Raw genomic sequence first — 20107 nt, forward strand, 5'->3', positions numbered from 1 at the left:
CTTGAAACCAAAGTGCTTGTTTTTCTAAAACTAAATACTGGATCGACCAAATCATCACCCCCCAGCATGGAATCTTAGAGGAGGGAGGACTTTGACTCTCTGCCTCCACACTGATTCCAACCTGGATAGACCTCCCACCTCAGCTCAAGGTGGGAGGTAACCCAGCACCTGAGGCAGCACACTGAAGTCCATCCCCCAGCCACTGCTGGAATGGTGGAAAGAGGTGGGTGGGTGGAGGCAGACGATGGCATCCCGCCAAAGCACTGCCTGAGGCGACCACTTCAGCTGACCTCGTGAATGAACTGGAACCTGCTCTCCCCTGCCTTATAGCTGTTATTTTGCTCTAGAACACTGGTTCCCAACCTGTGGTGTGGTCCATGGACCATAGGTACATAAGAACAGCCCCACTGGATCAGGCCATAGACCCATCTAGTCCAACTTCCTGTATCTCACAGCGACCCACCAAATGCACCAGGGAGCACACCAGATAACAAGAGACCTCATCCTGGTGCCCTCCCTTGCATCTGGCATTCTGACTTAGCCCATTCCTAAAATCAGGAGGTTGCGCATACACATCATGGCTTGTACCCCGTAATGGATTTTTCCTCCAGAAACTTGTCCAATCCCCTTTTAAAGGCATCCAGGCCAGTCACCATCACCACATCCTGTGGCAAGGAGTTCCACAGACCGACCACACACTGAGTGGTTTTCAGTTTTTTCAGTAGGTGATCCGTGAGACCCTGAGAAATGGTTGAAAAGGTCTCAGAAAAACTTCCAGTGTCTTACTGAACAAGCAGTGTCCCACGGACCACCAAAGAGGGCGGAGAACGGACTGCCCACAGTCACAATCAGCTGTGGCTATGGGCAGTTCATTCTCCATCTTCTTCAAGTCTATGAGGGAGTACTTGGGGGGACAGACTACCAAAGAGGGCAGAGGCCAGACCTCCCCACAGTCACAAATGGTCAATGATCATTCTAATTTTTGCCCCAGTGGTCTGTGGGTTCTTAAAGGTTGGGAACCACTGCTCTAGAAACATGGATAGGATGGGGTTGTCAGAAGTCTAGATGCACTTGCTTCCACTGCTCCTCCTTCTCCTGCTCCTTGGTCCAGAAAAGAAAGAGAGGTATGGTGTGGAAGTATGGGGGAGACATGGCCAAGAGCACCTCTGTTGCTCTGCTCCACCACTCTCATCTCAGCCGTGGAGGCAGAGGTCACTGCTGTATTGTCAGGTAAGGGGAGCTGTATTTGGCACACTTCCTCAGATGTGGGGAGGTTTCTGGCAGCTCTGGAAGAGATTTGGAGGGCGCATGTGTGTGCTACTGTTTTAACTAACAGCCCAGTCCTAACCATGTTGCAAGGTACAAAAACCAAGATGTTACAAGAGATCTCAGATGTTGCACGGTAATCCCAGGTTCCAAAGCAAACTCAGAAGGCAAAGATGATCAAATCCAGGCCTTTACTGTAAGTCCAAAGTGAGAGAAACCACCCTAACGTTACGCGAAGCTTTGAGAGAGTGTGTGTACAAGTCAGAAGTGGAAGTAGAGAAGCGAAGTGAAGCCCAGAGTGCCTTCTGCAGCGCACTTTTATAACAATCTGAGGTTCCCTCCTTGAGACACATACATTTCTCTTTGGAGACAATTCATTGGTGGGTTCAAAACATCCGTTGTTCCATCTTCTACATACATCATACAGATTTGTGCAGGCCGTCGATGGGTACTGCACTTGCAATCCTGCTCAAAATGACCTCACCCCTAACTCATATGATTTACTGTGGCCTTCGCAAGGCAACATACTTGCCATTGATGTCAGGGTGTGTGTGTTCACCTAAAAACTGCTGCGAAATGATTTTCTCTGGGAATCTGACCTCTTGATGTGAACCTGGAAATGACTTTGCTGTGTTCTCTTTTAAACCCTAGAATGTAGTTAGACTATTACAACTCATTTAGGCTAACCTTAGTTACATGTGTTAATGCACCAAAACTGGTTCTGGTGTATAATACTGTTCCAGCGTGTGTGTGTACAGCCTGTTGCTCTAATAATATTGTGTAGCTATCTACATATGCCTATATATGCAATCTCTGAGCTTAAAGCAATGATAGAGCCTGTGTGTTACAAAGCTTTCTAGCATTTGTGTGTTAAAAAAGCCTGTTGCTCCTTCAAACCGAAAAGTTCAAACTGCTGGAATATTTTTTTTTCCTGTGGTCTGAAAACAAAAGAACATTCACTGTGCTTGCATTCAAAAGTATCAACATTGTTCTGAGAGAACATCTTGTGGCAGGCTGCCCAATCCCAGCCAAAACCGAAACCGTCCCTTTTACTCTTCCACTCCAACCTGCTTGGACACCTCCTCTTTACTCTAACTTACACATACAAACCAATCAAAAACATACGTGTTTCAGGTAAGCATTTACCTTGTTACCTTCCAACAACCAAAGTCCCAAGCTGCCTCCACTGCATCCAGCCCAAGTGTAGATGTTGATGGAGGTCTTGCTGACAGAAGGGGACATTTGTCCCATTTCCCAGGGGGAAGCCCCTGCAGCTGCTATGGGGCTACTTGGCCTCATGCCAGTAAAATTGCTGCTGCGAGTTCAAACAGCCCCATTTTGCAAATCAGGCCCGGGAAAAGGGATAGGATATGGCACAGCCACTGATGCTGTTCCTGCACACACACCCCTCCCAGGATTGATCCACCCCTCTGCCGGCCCATGGAGCACCTATCTGCTCAAGTGGGCACTGGTGCCAGAAGGCTGGTGCAGGCTTTTCCACTGGAGCCATGATTCTCCAGGCTGCTGCAACGTGGCTTATGGCCCATTTGTGACCGTGCATGCGCCTGTCCTGCCCGTAGTAGCCAGCTTAGAATTGGGCTGTCATGTGGATACTTCGTGCTGCTATGAAGCAGCAAGGCCGCAGCTCTAATCTTACTTTGCCACAGGCTTACAGGATAAGGTTAAATATCCTCCTTAGAACTGGGAACAACAATACTTATCTACTCTACAGGACTGTTGTAAAGATTACTGAGATACTGGATGTGAAGCACTTTGAACACTCAGAATGTGGCATGTTTTATTATCTCCATACAAGTCCTCCCCCAAACCCTGCGGGAAGGAGGAGCTTCCACTGCTCCCCCCCTTATTCTTCCAGCTGTCTGCAGAGCACAGACCTTTTCCCCATTGATTCCCTCACTCCCTATCAAGCATGTGGAAGAAGTGTGGTCATCATGCACCCTGCAGCAAACCTCTTCAGCTCAGTCGGGAGGAGCAGAGATTGACCAAAATGCTGTCGTCGTCCCCCCACATCACCTGGTGGGGCAGACAGGCAGCATTTTGGCACACTGCATCAGGATTTCTTGGACAGGCCCTACATCTACATTCATGGTCCTCACCACAGGTTGTGGCAATCAGTCTGATAGATTAGCTCTACGCCGGGTAAGAAAATCCTTCTTTTTGCCCGTCCCAAGCCTCCTGCCAATCAGTTTCATTGGATGACCCCAGATTCTAGTGTCATGAGAGACTAGTTCTCATGAACTTTCCTGAGAAAAAGTTCTCCCTATTCATATTCATAGAATCAGAGAGTTGGGACCTTCAAGGCCATCTTGAATGTGAGCCCTTTGGGGACAGGGAACCAAATTTTTTATTTTTATTTTGCGGTGTAAACCTCTTTGTGAACTACTTTTGTTGAAAAGTGGTATTTAAATATACTTAATAATAATCAAGTCCATCCACCAGCTAGAAGCAGGAGAATCCAGAGCCTCTCCAAAAGGTTGAACCTCTGCATGAAACCTCCAGTGAGGAAGAACCCACCACTTCCCTTGGTCATCAGTTCCATTGTCAAACTGCTCTTACCTTTAAGAATTTCTTACTACTATCCAAGTAAAATCTTCCTTACTGAAGGAGGATGCCTGCGCTATTTATTTATACAGGTATTTATATACTGCCTTTGTTTGGTCATCAGATTTCTCCTTGGACTTTAATCCAAGGCGGTTTCCATAGGCAGGCTGTTCTAAACCCCCGTAGGGATTTTTACAATTGAATAGTTCTAGTCTTTCATAGAACTCCTCGTTCCAGCTGGATTCCTTCCCGGTCTGGCCTCTCTCTGGCCCTTCGCCTCCCACACTCCACTTGAGGGCAACTCCTCTCTGCCACCGAGGGTCAGCTCATCAGTATATCAGTTCTCGGGTACTTCCGGTTGTTTCGAACTGGCAGTCTCAGATCTTCAGGCATACAAGACGGCAGCTCTACCAACTGAGCCAGACCTCCTGCTATATCCAGTGCAAAAGTGGCTCAGCTGTAGGTAAGGGGAAACTCTTCCCCTTGCCTCCAGGTAAGCCCCAGCAGCCCCAGTGGGTCTCCTCGGACTTGTACCACCTCAGGAGATGGCAAACGTCTGAGGACAGCAGAGTGGCTTGCAGCCACTCCATGCCGCTCAGGAACAGGGGCTAGAATCCGGCATATCTGCCAAGTCCCAGCCCCACCTCCTGCTCCCCACCTATCTGCCCCAGGATCGCCCTCCACCCCAGAACACTGCCCTCCTACCTCCTCCCCGCCTCCTCCCCACCCTCTTCAGACTCTTGCGTTGGCCAAGCTTGGCTGACGCGAGCCTCCCCTTTGAAGTTAGCACACTTGGGCTGGCGCATATCCCTGTGCTGGCCCAGCCGACTCTCGGGGAGGCAGAAATGTGCCTCACACCTGTTGAGCCTTATAGCACATTTGTGACCCTCCTGGGCCAGCCCATGGTGCAGTTTGGATTATGCCCTTAGATCTAGTTCTGATCTCTGAGGCAGCCGAGAACAAACTTTGGCCCAAACCTTTGCAAGTCTTTTCTCCACACTATGCACAACCTGAGATACCTCTCTCTAATCATATTTCCATCTCCCCCTTTTTCCTAAATGGAAAAGATTGCTTGGTTCTTGGGTTGCTACAGGGACCCGTGGTCAGGAGGAACAGAATCAAGTGGCCAGAGGAGCACAGGAGAAAACTCTAGGCCTGCACAAAAACTCTCCCAGCTTCCAAGACTACGAATCTTGGAGATCAAACAGCCGAAGCACAATAGGCAGTTTTGTGCCGGAATTCTTCCCAATCATTTCCAACCCATTATTAGAGTCAGGTGAAGATGCGGTTCAGTGCCCCCACATGGGTGCTTGGAGTGTGGGGCATGACTGAGAGCGTGTGAACCTGTGCTGGGAGCATCTGTCTCACTTCCTCTGAAAGTTTTTCACATAACGCACAATGAAATTATGGAAGCCACTACCAGGAGGTGTGGCAATGGCTGTCAGCTTAGATGGGACAAATGGCCCAATCCTAACCCTTACTAATGCTTACTAGCACCAGCAGAGCATGCGCTCCACCAGTGTGAGCTGTCACAAAAATACCATAAAGCACTGAAACTGTGTGCCAGGTAAGTCCAGTGGAGGGGTGGGTGGGGAGGGGAGTAACTGAGTGGATGGAGGGTAGGGAGGAGGGTGGAGGGGGTGGATCTGGCCTGGGAGGGGGCATGATTGGTGATGCCAGCATGCGCTGTATCCTGTCCCCGTTTCCAGACCTGATCCACCAATACGGATCAATGTGGACTTGCACCAGCTGACCCACTGCAGCTGCGGGGGCTTGCCCCAGAGCAAGGGGCATTTGACATTCCCATTTGGCTGCCTCAAGCATCAAGAGATATTGGGTTAGCCCTGCTGGGGTACTGCTTTTCAAGGGCAATTGGCAAACATCAGCTCTACAGCTATTTTTCAAGACATTGCAAAATTTTCCTCCTTTAAAATGAACTTTCTGCACCTGGGCTGTTGACAGAGAAGTACCTTTGCTGCTATAGCAATTATCGCAGCCCACTCGGAAGTGAAATGAACATTGTGTCCTGAAGAAGAAAGGTGGGAACTTGAGAGCTTCCCACAGGAGGCAGAGACCTCTTAAATTACACTCTTAAATTTCTTCCGGGAAAGGTCATATGACTTTTCCTTTCAAATGAACTGCTTATCTCCTGCTGCTGGGGATCAGGGAAGGAATAGAAGAATTACCTGGTGGCAGTCAGAGCAAAGGTCCATGTTGCCCAAAGGTGTCTGGCAACTCCGCACACATTAATTCCAGCCATTGTGCCACTGATAGATCTCTCCTTCTCCTTCACAAATCCGTCTAATTATCTTTTGAGCCATCTAAACTGATTATCTTTTGACCCACTGAAACTAGTTATCATTGCAACATCATTGCGACACGGAAAACTGTGTGATGTAGAGGTTAGACTAGAGGGTTAGACTAGGGCCAGAGAGATCCGGCCTCACATTCCCAATCTGTCATGAAGCTTACTGAGTGACTTTGGGTCAACCACTTTCTCTCGGCCTAACCTACCTACCTACCTACCTCGCAGGGTTGTTGTTAGGTTACAGCTGGGGCAGGAAAAGCCAGGATGTAAATGTTTTTGCAGGGCCCCCACTCACCAAGGAGCCATGCTGAACCCAGGGCTGATGGTGCTGTGTGCAAAGCCTGGCACCCAGAAGTGGGGGGTGGTGATGTGATGATGCCACCACCAACTGTTTCCGGATGGTCTGATTTCAAGCCAGTCAGACACAGGGGAGAGCGGGAGGGCCAATGCAGAGACACTCCGCTTGCCGCTCTGGCCTCGCAAGCATCAGCTGTAGAGCGAGGTCCCGACTGCGACAGCAGGCACTCTGCTTGCTGCCTTAGCATGGGGACTCATCACACATGGAGCCCGATTCGGCAAAATCGGCTGAATGGCCCTAAGGCTGGCCCAGAGGGCAGGCTACCAATGTAATAAATTAATCCGCCTCGGGACCATGAAGTTCAGAAATAAATCACATTGTGTGATGAAGAGCCAGCTGCCATTCAGTTTCAGTGGGCAAGCTGGGAGTTTCAGGACTAATCATTTCTCTATGCTGCTCATTCTGAAAGTCCACATGTATAAAATAGCTTGCTGGGGAGTGGAGTGGCTGCTGTTTCAGAACACCAAGCCAATGCCTCTCCTGGTCTTGGGTTTTGAGCCCAGGCGAGCTTCATGGACGGAACAGCCAGATGCTTTGTCTGATGCAAGCAGAAAGGGGAGTAGGTCAGTAAAACTCACAGCTCATCATCCTCAAGGGAAACAGTTTTTTTTTTTCCCTTCTTCTTTTCGGTTCCCGTTTACAGTGTTCCAGCCATTTCATAACAGCTGGTATCAGCAACTGTAGTTTATGGAAAATCTGTTGCATAATCTATGGCATAATTTATGGCAATGGCATAATCTTTTGCAGTTATGGTAATAAATGCTGAGTTGAGTTCATTGGCCAAGGCAGCAACAGCACTCTCCCCCGGCTGGGACCTCCCTAGCAGCCTTGATTTTACTTATAACAAATCCTGAGGCTAATAATAGCCCCAGATACCAGGAAGGGCACAGCTCCTGGATGCAGCAGTGGACCTAGTTCTGGGCAAATGGGGAAAATGTCCAGGGCACTGAGCCCTTGAGACTCCAGGACCACACAGGAAGCCTTACTGAGACTCCCAATGCAATCAAAAATAGTACTTCTGGAAGTACTGTTTAAGTCCACAGGGAAATCTCAAAATGCTTCCCCAGTCAGTCCTGGAGTTGTGCGAGGTTCCGTTTCGTTGGTAAGCATGGCGTGGTGCGGGGGGGGGGGTGGCATTTGCCCCAGGGCACCTCAAGGGCAGCTTCGTTACTGCCTGGATGTCCCCCAAATGTCCACAGAGGCAGGATCCAGCTAAGCCCTCCCAGGTGGGACTCTACAGCTATGTTCTGCCTTGTAGTAGCACACATTGTTAGCAATTAAAAATAGCATCCTAACTGATGCTGGAAAGATGGTGGCACCCCCCCCCCCAATGCCAGGACACTGGCCACCCAAATGTCTGCAGTAGCACAAACATCTGCAAAGATCAGGGACAAAATTCAAGCAGGTTGTCTCCATTTAAGGAAGTCAGTAACTACACTCCCACTGGGAGAAAGGGGGCCACTGGGACAAAGACTATTTCGCAAGTACAGGCAGGGAAGCAAATCCACCCATCGAGACCATCCATTCCATTTTGGTTAGGGTGTTCCCCTCTCCCTTATACTGAGCTGCACTGCCTGTCAACATTCTGTTTCTGACACCTTCCCCCCTGAGCAGTTAGCATCTTCAGTGCATGACATCACAGCAGCTCAGTCAAGGTCAAGGGTGAGAGGGATACATTAACAAAAGCATAGATACAATATTGTTTTAAAACAGGGGTGTCGAACTCATTTCATACAGAGGGCCACATATGATGCCTGCTGAGGGCCGGAAGTGATGTCATTAGGCCGGAAGTGATGTCATTAAACAGGTCATAACCAAAAATAAACACTTTTTGCTCTCTTAGGAACTCATTAGCTGCAAATGACAAAAGAGAAAATACATGAATCTTGATCATATTCCAAGATATGGGAGAGCCCAATTTTCATGTGGGCTGCCCTTTCAGCAGTAATACTCTTAGTTATTTGATTTTTCTCTGTAAACCGCTTTGTGAACTTTTAGTTGAAAAGCGGTATATAAATACTGTTATTAATAATAATAATAATAATAATAATAATAATAATAATAATAATAATAATAATAATAATACCTCAACACTACACAGCAGCTGAAAGCCTGAGGGCCGCATCCAGCCCCCGGGACTTATGTTTGACACTCCTGTTTTAAAACATAAAGGATCCTACATTGCAGAATTTGTGCTTATAAGGTTACAAATGTCTCCAAACTATGCTTTTCAGCAGTGATTCCCAATCTGTGAGCCATGGCTCCACGGGAAGCTGCAGAAACTAACCAGAGGAGCAATGAATCCTCATGATAAACCCCCAACTCTATCCAGGGGGGACCCATATCTGTGGAACCTGTATCCGTGGATTCGCTTATCTGCAGATGTGGGAGGGCTCCCTGTGCCCCATCCTCTGGACGCATAGGACCTCTGTTAGGCTCAGAAGACCCTCCAGAGGTGAGGGGAGGACAGGTAGGGGGTCACCCCTGTATCTGCAGATTCACATAACTGCAGTGGGGTTCCCACGGATACAGGGGGGCACGCCTGTACAATGTATAGGATTGCAGCCCTAACGGGGGAGCTGTGGCCAGTGCCCCAGTAGGTCAAGAAAGCCACTAGTCAAAAAAAATTGGGAACCACTGCTTTACAGGTTCACTGTAAAGCAGTGAATGGAATGTTTCAAAACAAAATGACTCTCCCCTGACCTGTCACCAAAAGGTTTTGGGGTGTGAGAAAAGGGCCAGCAACTTATTGTTCTATTTATGTTTTATTTTTTTTAAAAAAAAATAAAGAGCCTAGAATTCAATTCAGGATCTCCAATGTCTTTTCAAGGTGAGACTCGAGAAATTGCCCATCCTGGGGCTGCACAGCACAGCAGGTTGGCTTTTCTATGGGGCTAACAGCACAGTCTGCAATCCTAGCCACACTTACTTGGGAATAAGCTCCATTTACTACGATGGAACTTATAGCCCAATCCTATGCATGTCTACCTAGAAGTAAGTCCCGTTAGAGTTAGGGGGCTTACTCTCAGGAAAGTGTGGATAGGATTGGGCTGTTACTTCTTAGACATGCATAGGATTGGGCTCCCAATCCTTGGCATGTCTGCTCAGAAGTAAGTCCCACTGTGGGGCTTACTCCCAAGGAGGTGTGCGTACAGGATGACAGCCCAAGCCAATGCGTGTCTACTCAGAAGTAAGGGCCACTATAGTCCATGGGGCTTACTCCCAAGAAGCGTGGAGAGGACGGCAGCCGGAGCTGGTTGGGGAGCGACGGGCTCTGCCGGTATTTATAGGCTACGCGCTTCACTCCGCCTTCCCTTGCCGTCATGGCTGCGATCCGCCCCTCGCCCTCCTGGCGGGCCTCGACGCCGCTCCGCCCCATGGCTGCCATGGCCGAGCCGCCGGAGGGGCTTCCAGCTGAGCCGGCGGAGGGGGGCGACCCCGCGGGGCCGGAGCGCTCGCCGCCCCCTCGCTGCGCCCGCTTGCGCGCCGTCGAGCCGGTGCTGCTGCTGGCCACGGTGGCGGTCAGCCTGCAGAACCCGCTCTGCACCCAGTACCTCTGGGACCGCCTCGGCCCCGGCGACGGCACGAGCTCCGCGGAGAAGGGTCGGGGCTGCGGGAACGGGACCCACTTCGGGCCACAGGTGCGTCCTCCCTCCCTCGCCGGAGCCCCAGCAGGGAGCGCCCCGCTCCAGCGCCCCTTCCCGTCCGTGCGCTCCGTCCATGCTCAGAGGCACTCTTGCCTTTTTAAGATGGCTTCCTAACCTTGGCGCTAGCAACGGCATTCCATGGAAATCAGCAACGGGGTGTGTTCAGAGAGTACCTTGGAGGGACCTTTTTGCTACTGAGGCCAGTGGCGAGGGGGTGCAAAGCACTAAGTTTTGCAGGGAGCCACACTGTGGGGTGCAAGTGGCCCCTTCCCCTTCAGAGCCATTCTGGGCATTTGCCTCCTTTTTGCACCCACTGCCCAGAATGGCTCAGAAGGGGAAGGGGCTACTGGCATGCTGCAAAACTTAGTGCTTTGACCCCCTCTAGCTATGCCACTGACTGAGCCCTTCCTTAGTGCTTTGCAAAACTTAGTGTTTTGACCTCCAACATAAGAACAGCCCCACTGGATCAGGCCATAGGCCCATCTAGTCCAGCTTCCCGTATCTCACAGTGGCCCACCAAATTCCCCAGGGAGCATACCAGATAACAAGAGACCACCTCTAGCTATGCCACTGACTGAGCCATTCCTTAGTGCTTTGCAAAACTTAGTGCTTTGCACCCCCTCTGTTTATGCCAGACTGAGACCTTCCCTTCCTGGACTGCTGCCTTGCTTTTTTGGCTGAGGCCACCCTTGCTTTTTGCTGATCTGGCTTCACTTTTACCCTTCACATGCGTGGTGGTGATTCTCCAGCCCCCAGTGGAGCAAACCAGCCAGGCTCGCCCAGGCCAGAGTTGAAGTTCAGACTCTTAAGCCACATGATAGCTTAAGGCACTTGACTCAAAAAGATTTCTGGAATGTCAGATGTTTGAGCTTCCTAGTCAAATGATGTGGCTTTCTCAGCAAATTTCTGTGTGCAATGTATGTTCCTTCACAGTGCCTTTCAGAAAGGAGACATGGTGCACCCAGACATGTATGAATGAAAAGTCTGTATGAATTGAGCCAGGCTGTGCAAAATGTGGTCTGAAGTCAAATTTTTCAGTATTTTTATTCACTCTCCAGTTCAGAACATGTATGCCCTGTAGGATCAGAACTGTCTAGTCCAGCAACCTTTTTCTGGCAGTAGCACACTGGCTGGGATGCTCATACGAGTCGGTGGACCCCTTTCCCACCATTACTACCCACTACCCAATATTCTGGAATTATGTATGGCTGTCTTGGTAGACCAGTTCTCCATGAATTTGCCCAATCCCCTTTTAAAGCCATCCAAGGTAGTGGCCATCGATGTGTCTTGTGTCAGCAAATTCTACAGGTGATTAAATTCTGCAAAGAAGCATCTGTCCCATATCTTCTGCCAATCAGTTTCATTGGATCACCCCTGCTTCTAATATGATGAACTGGTTTTTGGATAGAGGGTTGAGGGTCAATAGACCTCCTTAGCTGCAGCTCTGCAGTGCCCTATCTTGCAGGTGGGGGTGAAAGACTACTAGTTTGGTGGGAGAATACTGTATACCAGGGTTTCTCAAACTGTGGGTCAGGACTCACTAGATGAGTCACGAGTTGGTTTCAGGTGGGTCACATAGCACCTAGCTCAGCTGCCATTGAAAATACAGAGCTGATAATACAGGGTAGGACAGGCTCCTGGTGGGAGAGAGGCAGGATGCTTTGCCCTGAATAGGTGGGAAGATGGGAGGCCGGAAAGGGCTGAGGGCTACATGGGTGGAGAAGGATCCAAATTTACATCCTGGTTTGATTTCCGAGCTGGAATGTTTGAATTCTGTGCTTTGCAAAATAACAGCATGAGCATGCTGTGTAATGGGACCTTTGGCTGATCACGGCTTAGGCTTGTAGCCTAAATTGATGTCACTTTCAGCCATGGCAGCACTTCCTGGTTAATGACATCACTTCCTTGTGGATTCCAACAGATTGTCGTTCTAAAAAGTGGATCCCGGCGCTAAAAGGTTTGAGAACCACTGCTATATACACATTCATCATTTGATTCCCAAGGAAAGAGGAACACAAATAAAATAGTGAGCTCTCCAGAGGCTGTCGATGGTTTGCAGTGCTGAATTGTATAGATTTGGGGTCCCATCCAAGAAGGGTCTTCTGATGTTCTTGAAATGCCAAGCGCTCCTCACATTCAGTCATTGCAGTGCAGTGGAATTGGAGCATCTGTTTGGGTGCCCCAGGTGCTACCTGGTCTTAAGTCTCTCTGTCTTTCTGTCTCTCATAGGAGGTGGAGACCTTGGTGGCCCACTGGAACCTGTACATCAACCTGGCTGGCTTCTTTGTCGGCCTCTTCTCAGTGACTCTGTTTGGGCCCTGGAGTGACAATGTGGGCCGTAGGCCGATCCTCATTATGCCCGCGCTGGGCATGGCGCTGCAGGCAGGCATCTACCTGGTCGTCATGTACCTCAAGCTGCCTGTGGGGTACCTCCTGCTGGGCCGAATTCTGAGTGGCCTCTCGGGTGACTACAACCTGATCTTGGCTGGCTGCTTTGCCTACGTAGCGGATGTGAGCAGCAAGCATGAACGCACCTTCCGGGTTGCCATTTTGGAGGCGTGCCTTGGTCTGGCGGGGATGGTGGCCAGTATCGTCGGCGGACAATGGCTGAAGGCCCAAGGATACATAGCCCCTTTTTGGCTGGTCTTTGCTGTGAGCCTCTGTGCTGCCCTGTACTCTGCCTTCTGCCTCCAAGAATCGGTGGTGCAGAGACGGCCAGGGAAACTGCTCACCTTTTGCCACTACCTGGCTGTCTACCATCTTTATGTAGCCCCTGACCGGGGCAGGGTCTGGAAGAAGCTCGCACTCTACTCGCTCGTCTTCTTTCTGGTGATCACTGTGCATTTTGGGACCAGGGAAATCTTGGTCCTCTTTGAGCTCAGTTTCCCACTCTGCTGGGGCTCGGATCTGATCGGCTACGGCTCTGCAGCCTATTACCTGACCTACCTCAGCAGCTTGGCAGGGCTGCGGCTGCTCCAGATGTGTATGGCGGACAGTTGGGTGGCAGAAGCGGGGCTGCTTTCCAGCTTTTCAGGGCTGGTGGTGTTTTCCCTGGCTTCTACGACCCCCCTGATGTTTACAGGTGATTCTGGCTCATTGGACTAAGGCCCAGCTAGTCCAGCATTCTGATCTTGAGAAAGCAATGGAGGCAGAGCGATCAGCATGGGGAAGGCACCAAGGGAGCTTCATGGGCCAGGCTTGTGACTCCTTTCTTAGCTTTGCACACCGCCATACACTGTTCTTCCCTCTCGCCCAACAGGTTATGGACTCCTCTTTCTTTCTATCGCCGTGACTCCAGTAGTCCGGTCCAAGCTGTCGAAATTGGTTGGTGACACAGAGCAGGGTAAGAGGAGTACACGATCCACAGCAAAGGGCAGGGATGCCCCATCCTATTGAGCACAGCTGAACATAGGCCTGGATTCTGTAGGTTCTGTATGGAATATTGGATGCTTCTTGACAATCTCTGCTTTTATTGTTTTCTTCCTTTTTAAAAAAATCAAGTTTCTAGTCCTTATGACTGGGAAAAGATGCTTGAAAGTGTGAGGGTATTGGCAATGGAAATGGACACTTCTGAAGCTGGTGAGGGTTTTAATGAAGTTCCAGTGATTGTCAGTGTCCTTTGTAGCTTGTCCCTTCCCAACCCCAGCAGAAGATTAAATTATCAGCCCAATCCTATCCTTTTTCCCACAATAGCATGCATTTGTGCCAAAACAGACTCTGCTACCTGTTGTAGTGGTGGTGGTGGTGGGGGGGATCGGGAGTCTTGGGGGAGGTAAGGGAATATATTTTCCCTTACGCCTCTGTAAGCCCTTCAGTGACCTATGGGTCTTCTCAGATTTCTGCCAACTTTTTAGCTGGTGCAAGTTCAAGGAGATGGAGAGGGCACCTTGCAGAATACATTACGCAGACTTGCCCAGTCTAATTGCCAGAGCTGCCCTGAGATCAGCAAGTGCCAATGTACCCCATTCTATCCCTCTTACCTGGCAGTGCATCAGCTTTCCCTACTCCCCTCTCTTCCCACCCCCTGGATTTGAAAAAGAGGAGAATGGAGTGAAAGAGGAAGTGTAGAGGAGATGTCAGTGGTGGGCTAACATTGGAGAGGAGTGGTGGTGGCCTGATTTTGCCTGGCACCTTGCCACGCCAAATGCCTGTCTTGTGGTGTGCCTGCCACCTCCACTCCTCCTCTTTTGCTTCTCCTCTTTTCCATTTCAAATCCAGGGAGCAGCAGGAGGAAGGTTGGTGGGGGGAGGGGCCGATGGAAGCCACCCCACACTAATCCACCACTTGAGGTGCCTGCCTCAGTGGCCTCGTGAATGGGCCAACCCTAGTGTTTGTCTGAACTGCTGAAACTGAACTTCCAATTCTGTTTTGAGCTGCCTCAGTGCCCTGGCATGAAGTCATCTCAGTTCCTGGGTTTGGGACATTCTTTTCTGTCTGTGTATCACTTGGAACAGAGAGCAGGTTCAAAGTACTTTTGATTGACTTCCCAGGGTCACATTTTAAAACTGATTGTTCTGGGTTTATGGACTTGTTTTCTTGGCTGTTTCATGTGTACCTTAGCCCTCTGCTTAGTTAGTCACTTTCTCTCTCTCTCTCTCTCTAGGTGCCCTCTTTGCTGCAGTAGCCTGCATCGAAGGGCTGTGCTCTCTGGTGGCCACAGGTGTGTTCAACTCCCTTTACCCAGCCTGCCTGCACTTCATGAAGGGCTTCCCGTTCCTCTTTGGAGCCACCATCCTCCTTGTTCCTGCTGCCATTGTTGGGTAATGTCATTGGCCTTCCTGCTCCATTTGGGCAGTCTAGGCCTGCTGCTTGTGGATTCACACACAGCTGCGGGAGAGAAACCTGCTGGGTTTAGCCAAAGATGTTGGGGGCACTGTCTGGGTTGGTGTGCGCTTGTGTGCCCCATAAGAACAGCCTTGCTGGATCAGGCCAAAGGCCCATCTAGTCCAGCTTCCTGTATCTCACAGTGGCCCTCCAGAGGCCTCGGGGAGCACACAAGACAACAAGATCGCTGCATCCTGGTGCCACTTCCTTACGTCTGGCATTCAGAACAGCCTAGTTCTAAAACTAGGAGGTTGCATATACCCATCACGGGCTGTAACCTATGATGGCCTTTTCCTCCATAAATCAATCCCCTTTTAAGGCATTTAACCTAGGTGCCATCACCGCAGCCTGTGGCAGAGAGTTCCACAGATTAACACAGTGGGTAAAAGAAATATTTCCTTTTGTTTCCTCCTGCCATTGAATTTTAGTGGATGCCCCTGGTTCTGGTGTTGTGTGAGAGGGAAAAGAACATCCCTCTATCCACTCTCTCCATCCCATGCATAAAACCATTATGCAGTTGCCTCTCCCTCCTGGGCGCTGCATCTGTTTGTATGGGTTTTTTCTTGCTTTTGATTTGCTGTTGACTTCTTTATCACTGTTCCCAAGGGGTATGATGCATTCTTCTTTCTAGAGAAGAGCCCTGCTATAGCAGATCAAAGGTACATTGAAGCAGTTTCTGGTTTCCCAGGCTGTGCACTGAATATTGTGGACGAGTGGGGAATCTTAATGTGGATGTGCAACTCCAATCGTAATAGGGCACCAAGTCTATTTCTCAGGAATACTGAGGGTTTTTCTGATATTGCCCCTTTTCCTCCTTCCCTCCCGGCTTCAGGTGGATAGAAATCCAAGATGCGAAACCTGCGTATCGCCACTTTACAGATCCACCAGTGCCAGAGGGTGAATCAGTCCATCATTGAACTGCTCCTGTTCTAGAATCGGACCAGCAACTCAGGACTTGTGTGTCCACCTTGATTGGGAAGGGCGGTTGGGTGGAAACGGGTAGAGGCAGAAGGGTGTCCTTACTTGCTGGGCTTCCCACCACAAGGTTGCAGCAGGGGGTGGGATGAGAGAACATGCTTCCTTGAGGCATTCAACAGGGGAGGAAGGAGGGCTATATCAGGGTCATTCTTCACACCTTGACCCCGAGGTAAAAGGCACTCCCTGAAGTTAGATGAGATGAGGCCACACAAAGCTCGGAGGAACCTGTCTGACTCGGCTTGAACCTGTAGGGCACTATGTGCACTTCCCCAGAAAACATGAAGAAACTCCAGGCTCTGCCCTACCCTGTGTTGTGCCAAGGAAGCTTGCAATGATCGTCCACAACATGGTGGGAGGGGTTTGTGCCACTGAGCGGCATTTTCAAAAGGGGGGCCAAACCCCACTGCAGTCTGGCAGTTCAAGGATATTTACAGAGGGGAAACTGCCAGAAGAGAGACTGAACTCGTCCCAAGATAAGGAATGGGACAGTGATGGTATCAGGGTGGGTGTGGACCTGGCTAGGGAAAGTCCTGCATCTGTGATGCTGGTTAGCTGTTCTGTGCTGGGCTGGCCTTGGCAATATTGCTTCTCTCTCTCTCTCTCTCTCTCTCTTTTGCTCTTTCTCTTTCTTTTGCTAGGAGTGGGCAGGCCTGTTTTCAGGGTGAGGGGCTCACTCTTCACGCACATTTCTCCTGGTTTGAGATTGAGAGAGAAAAAATAATTGTCAGTGGACACATGGCAATAAATCTCCAAGTGCTGATAAGAGACTCCTTATTGAGGGCTTTGGAGATGCTCTGTGTCCTCTTGAGTGACTCTCATGGTGGAGGATGTGGTAATGGACAGCTTTATGTTCTACTGTGTGGACCTTGAAATGTCCTGCCTTGGAGCATTTCCACTCCTTTTTTTTTTTTTTTGCTCAAGGGAGTGATAACAGGAAAGGTAATAGAGATAGCAAGAAATAGCTAGCTGATCTGCTGCTAGTATAAAAAAACCCAGAATAGCAGTGATTTTCACTTCAGGACACACACAAGGCGCTAAAATTGTCAGGGCACACTATCAGTTTCTTGACAAGATAAAGTACACTGCACTGCTGGGCGGGTTTACATCCCCAGTGGCCCAACTAATAAATGGACCCCTCCAACTTCTGCAGCATACTTGTGGACCACTCACAGCACACTAATGCGCTGTGGCACAGTGGTTGAAAACTGGATCTAAAGACATCCAGCTACGGTTGAGATGCCCTGTAGCCCCTAGAATTTGCTATTCATTGTGTCTGCTTTGTGCACCGAAGAATCAACATTTTAATCTGGTGTGCTATTTTCTGCAATTAGGGTGAACAATAAAGAGAAAACCGTTTGCTAGTTATGGGGATAGGCACGGGGTAAGGCGTGTCATTGAAACTTATTTAGCCATTTCTTTGGCTTGTGATTTTAACCCCACATGCTCTCACTCTCTCTCTAAGGACTAGAAACTTGAAATGTGAAGGCTGAGTGCCAAACAGTTCTAGCTTTAACATGCTGCACACATCTCCATCATCTCAAACGGGGGCTGTTGCTCACCCCCGCTTTGCTCCAAGCCTGACTTTTCACTGAGTTCAGAAAAGCTTGAGTGCGTGTGTGGCATCTGCAGAAAGAAACTGGTTTATTTTCAGTTAAGTTTGAACCAACGTTGGAAGTCCATGTATCGTCAAATTACACATGTCACCGAGCAGCTATGAACATAGGAATTGCTTGTGCTGAATGGGACCAAAAGTTCATTTTGCTTTCCCTATGCTGGCTTGCCACAAGCTCCACCAGTAAAGTATGAAGGTGATGACTGTCCTGTGTTGGTTGCCCCTAGCTTTTCATACTCAGAGATAGACTGCCTCTGAACATTGAAGCTTCATTTAGTGTTCCCAGAATCCCAGCTACTTGCCATTGAAAGACCTCACCAGATGGTGACAGCCATGAATGTTTCACCCTTGTGACATGTGAAACAGCCTGGTGTCACAAACTAGGAGTGGATCTGTTGCCACTCCCCTTTTTATACCTGCTTTTTCCCAGGGCTGCTCTTCCCCCCTGCATGTGCTTGGCCATCTGGTCAGCTTTAGTTATTTGCTGCTGATAAGATAAACTTGGACCTGTGTTTCTGATCAGTCATTCCCTTCCCCAGAGAGCAGAGCAGTCCGTCTTAGGTAAACCTGCATTATCATCTGTGCATAAGGATAATGGAAAAAGAGGCTAAATTTGAATTCTAGGTTTAGACCCGAAGCCAATCTCGGATTGGGTGGTGTGCACAGTGTTTTGAGGAATGTACAGAATGCAGCTACCCCAACCCTACCCTGCTGTCTTAAGAGGCACTCATGGATAGGGAAAACATTGGAGAAGGCAAAGAGCCATGTTAACAATTGCAATCAGAAGAAAGTAGAAAATTTGTTTAGAAAAAAATTAAATCAATGCATCTGGGCATACAGCTTGCTGCCCTGCTCTCTGTTTCCTATTTTGCACATCCTTTAAAAAAAATTCCATTTACTTTCCCTTCTATCCACAAATCTAAAGAGAGACTATACACCTCTTTAGTCTGATCTCCCTGTAAGCAAGCCTAAGTGCTTATGCAATAATCACATGTCCTCTCCCCCCCCCCATTTATTCCTGCCTTCCTTTCTGTCTTTCCTCTGTTGTCTCCCCTGTGTGAAATTCTAAATTGTGAACCTGTTAGCATAAGGACATCTCCTATTTATGCTCTGTAAAGTGTCATGCCCAAGAACATAAGGCCAAAGGCCCATCTAGTCCAGCTTCCTGTATCTCAAGGAGCACATAAGACAACAACCTGTATCCTACCTTGTATTTAGCATTCAGAGATAGCCCACTTCTAGAACCAGGGGATTGCATATACCCATCATTGCTTGTAACCTGTGATGGACTTTTCCTCCATAAATCTTTCCAATCCCTTTTTAAAGGCATCCAGGCCAGGTGCCATTACCGCATCCTATGGCAAGGCGTTCCACGGATTGATTACATGCTGGGTAAAGACTAGGGCAATATTAATAACATCACCTCCCCAAACTTGTTCATGGAAAAGAACAGCCCTCTCCCACTGCCTGATGAATCTAGTCCTTAAATGAACTACTGAAAGACTGGAGGCCAGTGCCAGGTGGGGGATTAATACCAGAGCATTGAGGGGGCAGCTGTGTGTGGTGTGGGGCTGGTAAGTCCCAGTTTCTCTTGCCTTCTGCACCAAATGCCCCACCTTCCCAGCCCTGCCCCATGCCTTGATGCCTCTAATTCACAGCCATCCATAATTCAAGAGGTGATCATTTGACTCCTTGCATAATTGATGCAGCCTCCTGCTTCCTGCCCATCTCCTGTTCCATTTCCTCATGACCCTTCTAGCTAGGGGGTCATGGCTGCATCCCACACGCCTGTGAGCAGAGGGGGCTGGGCAACCAACACAGCAAAGATACCACACCCTGGGCTGTATTAGAAGGATTTCATGCCAAGGAAGGGGATAGCAGAGCAACTGTGTGGAAGCATTGGATTCTACTGCTATGGCCAACTTTCCAAGGAACTTGTGCTGGGCTAGGGGCTTTGACATGGGCCAAAGGTAGGGTTTGGCCCATGGTAGGATTGGGCCCATCAGGTAGCAAGCACTGTCAAGGAAGCAGCCCAGGAAAGATTAAGACTTAGCTTCACTTTTCCTCCAATATGGCTGCAAGAGCCCAGCAAAGGTCATCATCTAAATTCAACCTCCCTCCTCCCCATTTGAGTGGGGAAAAGGTAGGTTCGTGCAGAGTACCCCTAATAAGATAAGCAGGAGGCATGCAAAGGACAAATAAACCTTTTGCTTGTTTTCTTGTGTTAATTTACTCAAAGGCAGGACCACCGATTTCCTGGTCATTCGGTACCAAGCAAATCGGGAGAGGGTTGGGACCACAGAGAGGGCATAGATAAGGATAGAGAACTGCACCTTTGCCCAATTTAGTACAAGAACTGCATAGGTACGTACTTCTATAGAGCTGCTTCTACCAGGTCAGACCCTTCATCCATCCAGCTTGGTATTTGCTAGTTCTGACTGGCAGTGACAGGCCTTGGGGTGGGGTGTCTTTCCCAGCCCTACCTGGAGGCGCCAGGGGTCTTTGGCATGCAAGTGCTCCACTGCTAAGCCATGGTCCCTCTCCCATTGCCT

General features: G+C 49.3%; 1 protein-coding gene across 1 annotated transcript; it reads left to right on the top strand.

Moving 5' to 3' along the window:
* The first annotated feature begins 9880 nt into the window (after positions 1-9880).
* On the top strand, positions 9881-17757 carry SLC46A1 (solute carrier family 46 member 1). Its single transcript, XM_066636457.1, has 5 exons — positions 9881-10135; positions 12371-13223; positions 13401-13484; positions 14745-14901; positions 15798-17757. The coding sequence occupies exons 1-5, from the start codon at positions 9881-9883 to the stop codon at positions 15880-15882; spliced, it is 1434 nt and encodes a 477-aa protein (XP_066492554.1). The 3' UTR covers positions 15883-17757.
* The last annotated feature ends 2350 nt before the right edge of the window (positions 17758-20107 follow it).

Source organism: Tiliqua scincoides, chromosome 8 (genome assembly GCF_035046505.1).
Source record: "Tiliqua scincoides isolate rTilSci1 chromosome 8, rTilSci1.hap2, whole genome shotgun sequence".
NCBI classification, from domain to species: Eukaryota; Metazoa; Chordata; class Lepidosauria; order Squamata; family Scincidae; genus Tiliqua; species Tiliqua scincoides.

Coding starts and splice junctions, on each gene's coding strand:
- SLC46A1 (XM_066636457.1), top strand. CDS start 9,881: ATGGCCGAGCCGCCGGAGGGGCTTCCAGCTGAGCCGGCGGAGGGGGGC. Junction 13,485..14,744: donor GGTTGGTGACACAGAGCAGG/GTAAGAGGAGTA, acceptor CTCTCTCTCTAG/GTGCCCTCTTTGCTGCAGTA. Junction 14,902..15,797: donor GTTCCTGCTGCCATTGTTGG/GTAATGTCATTG, acceptor TCCCGGCTTCAG/GTGGATAGAAATCCAAGATG.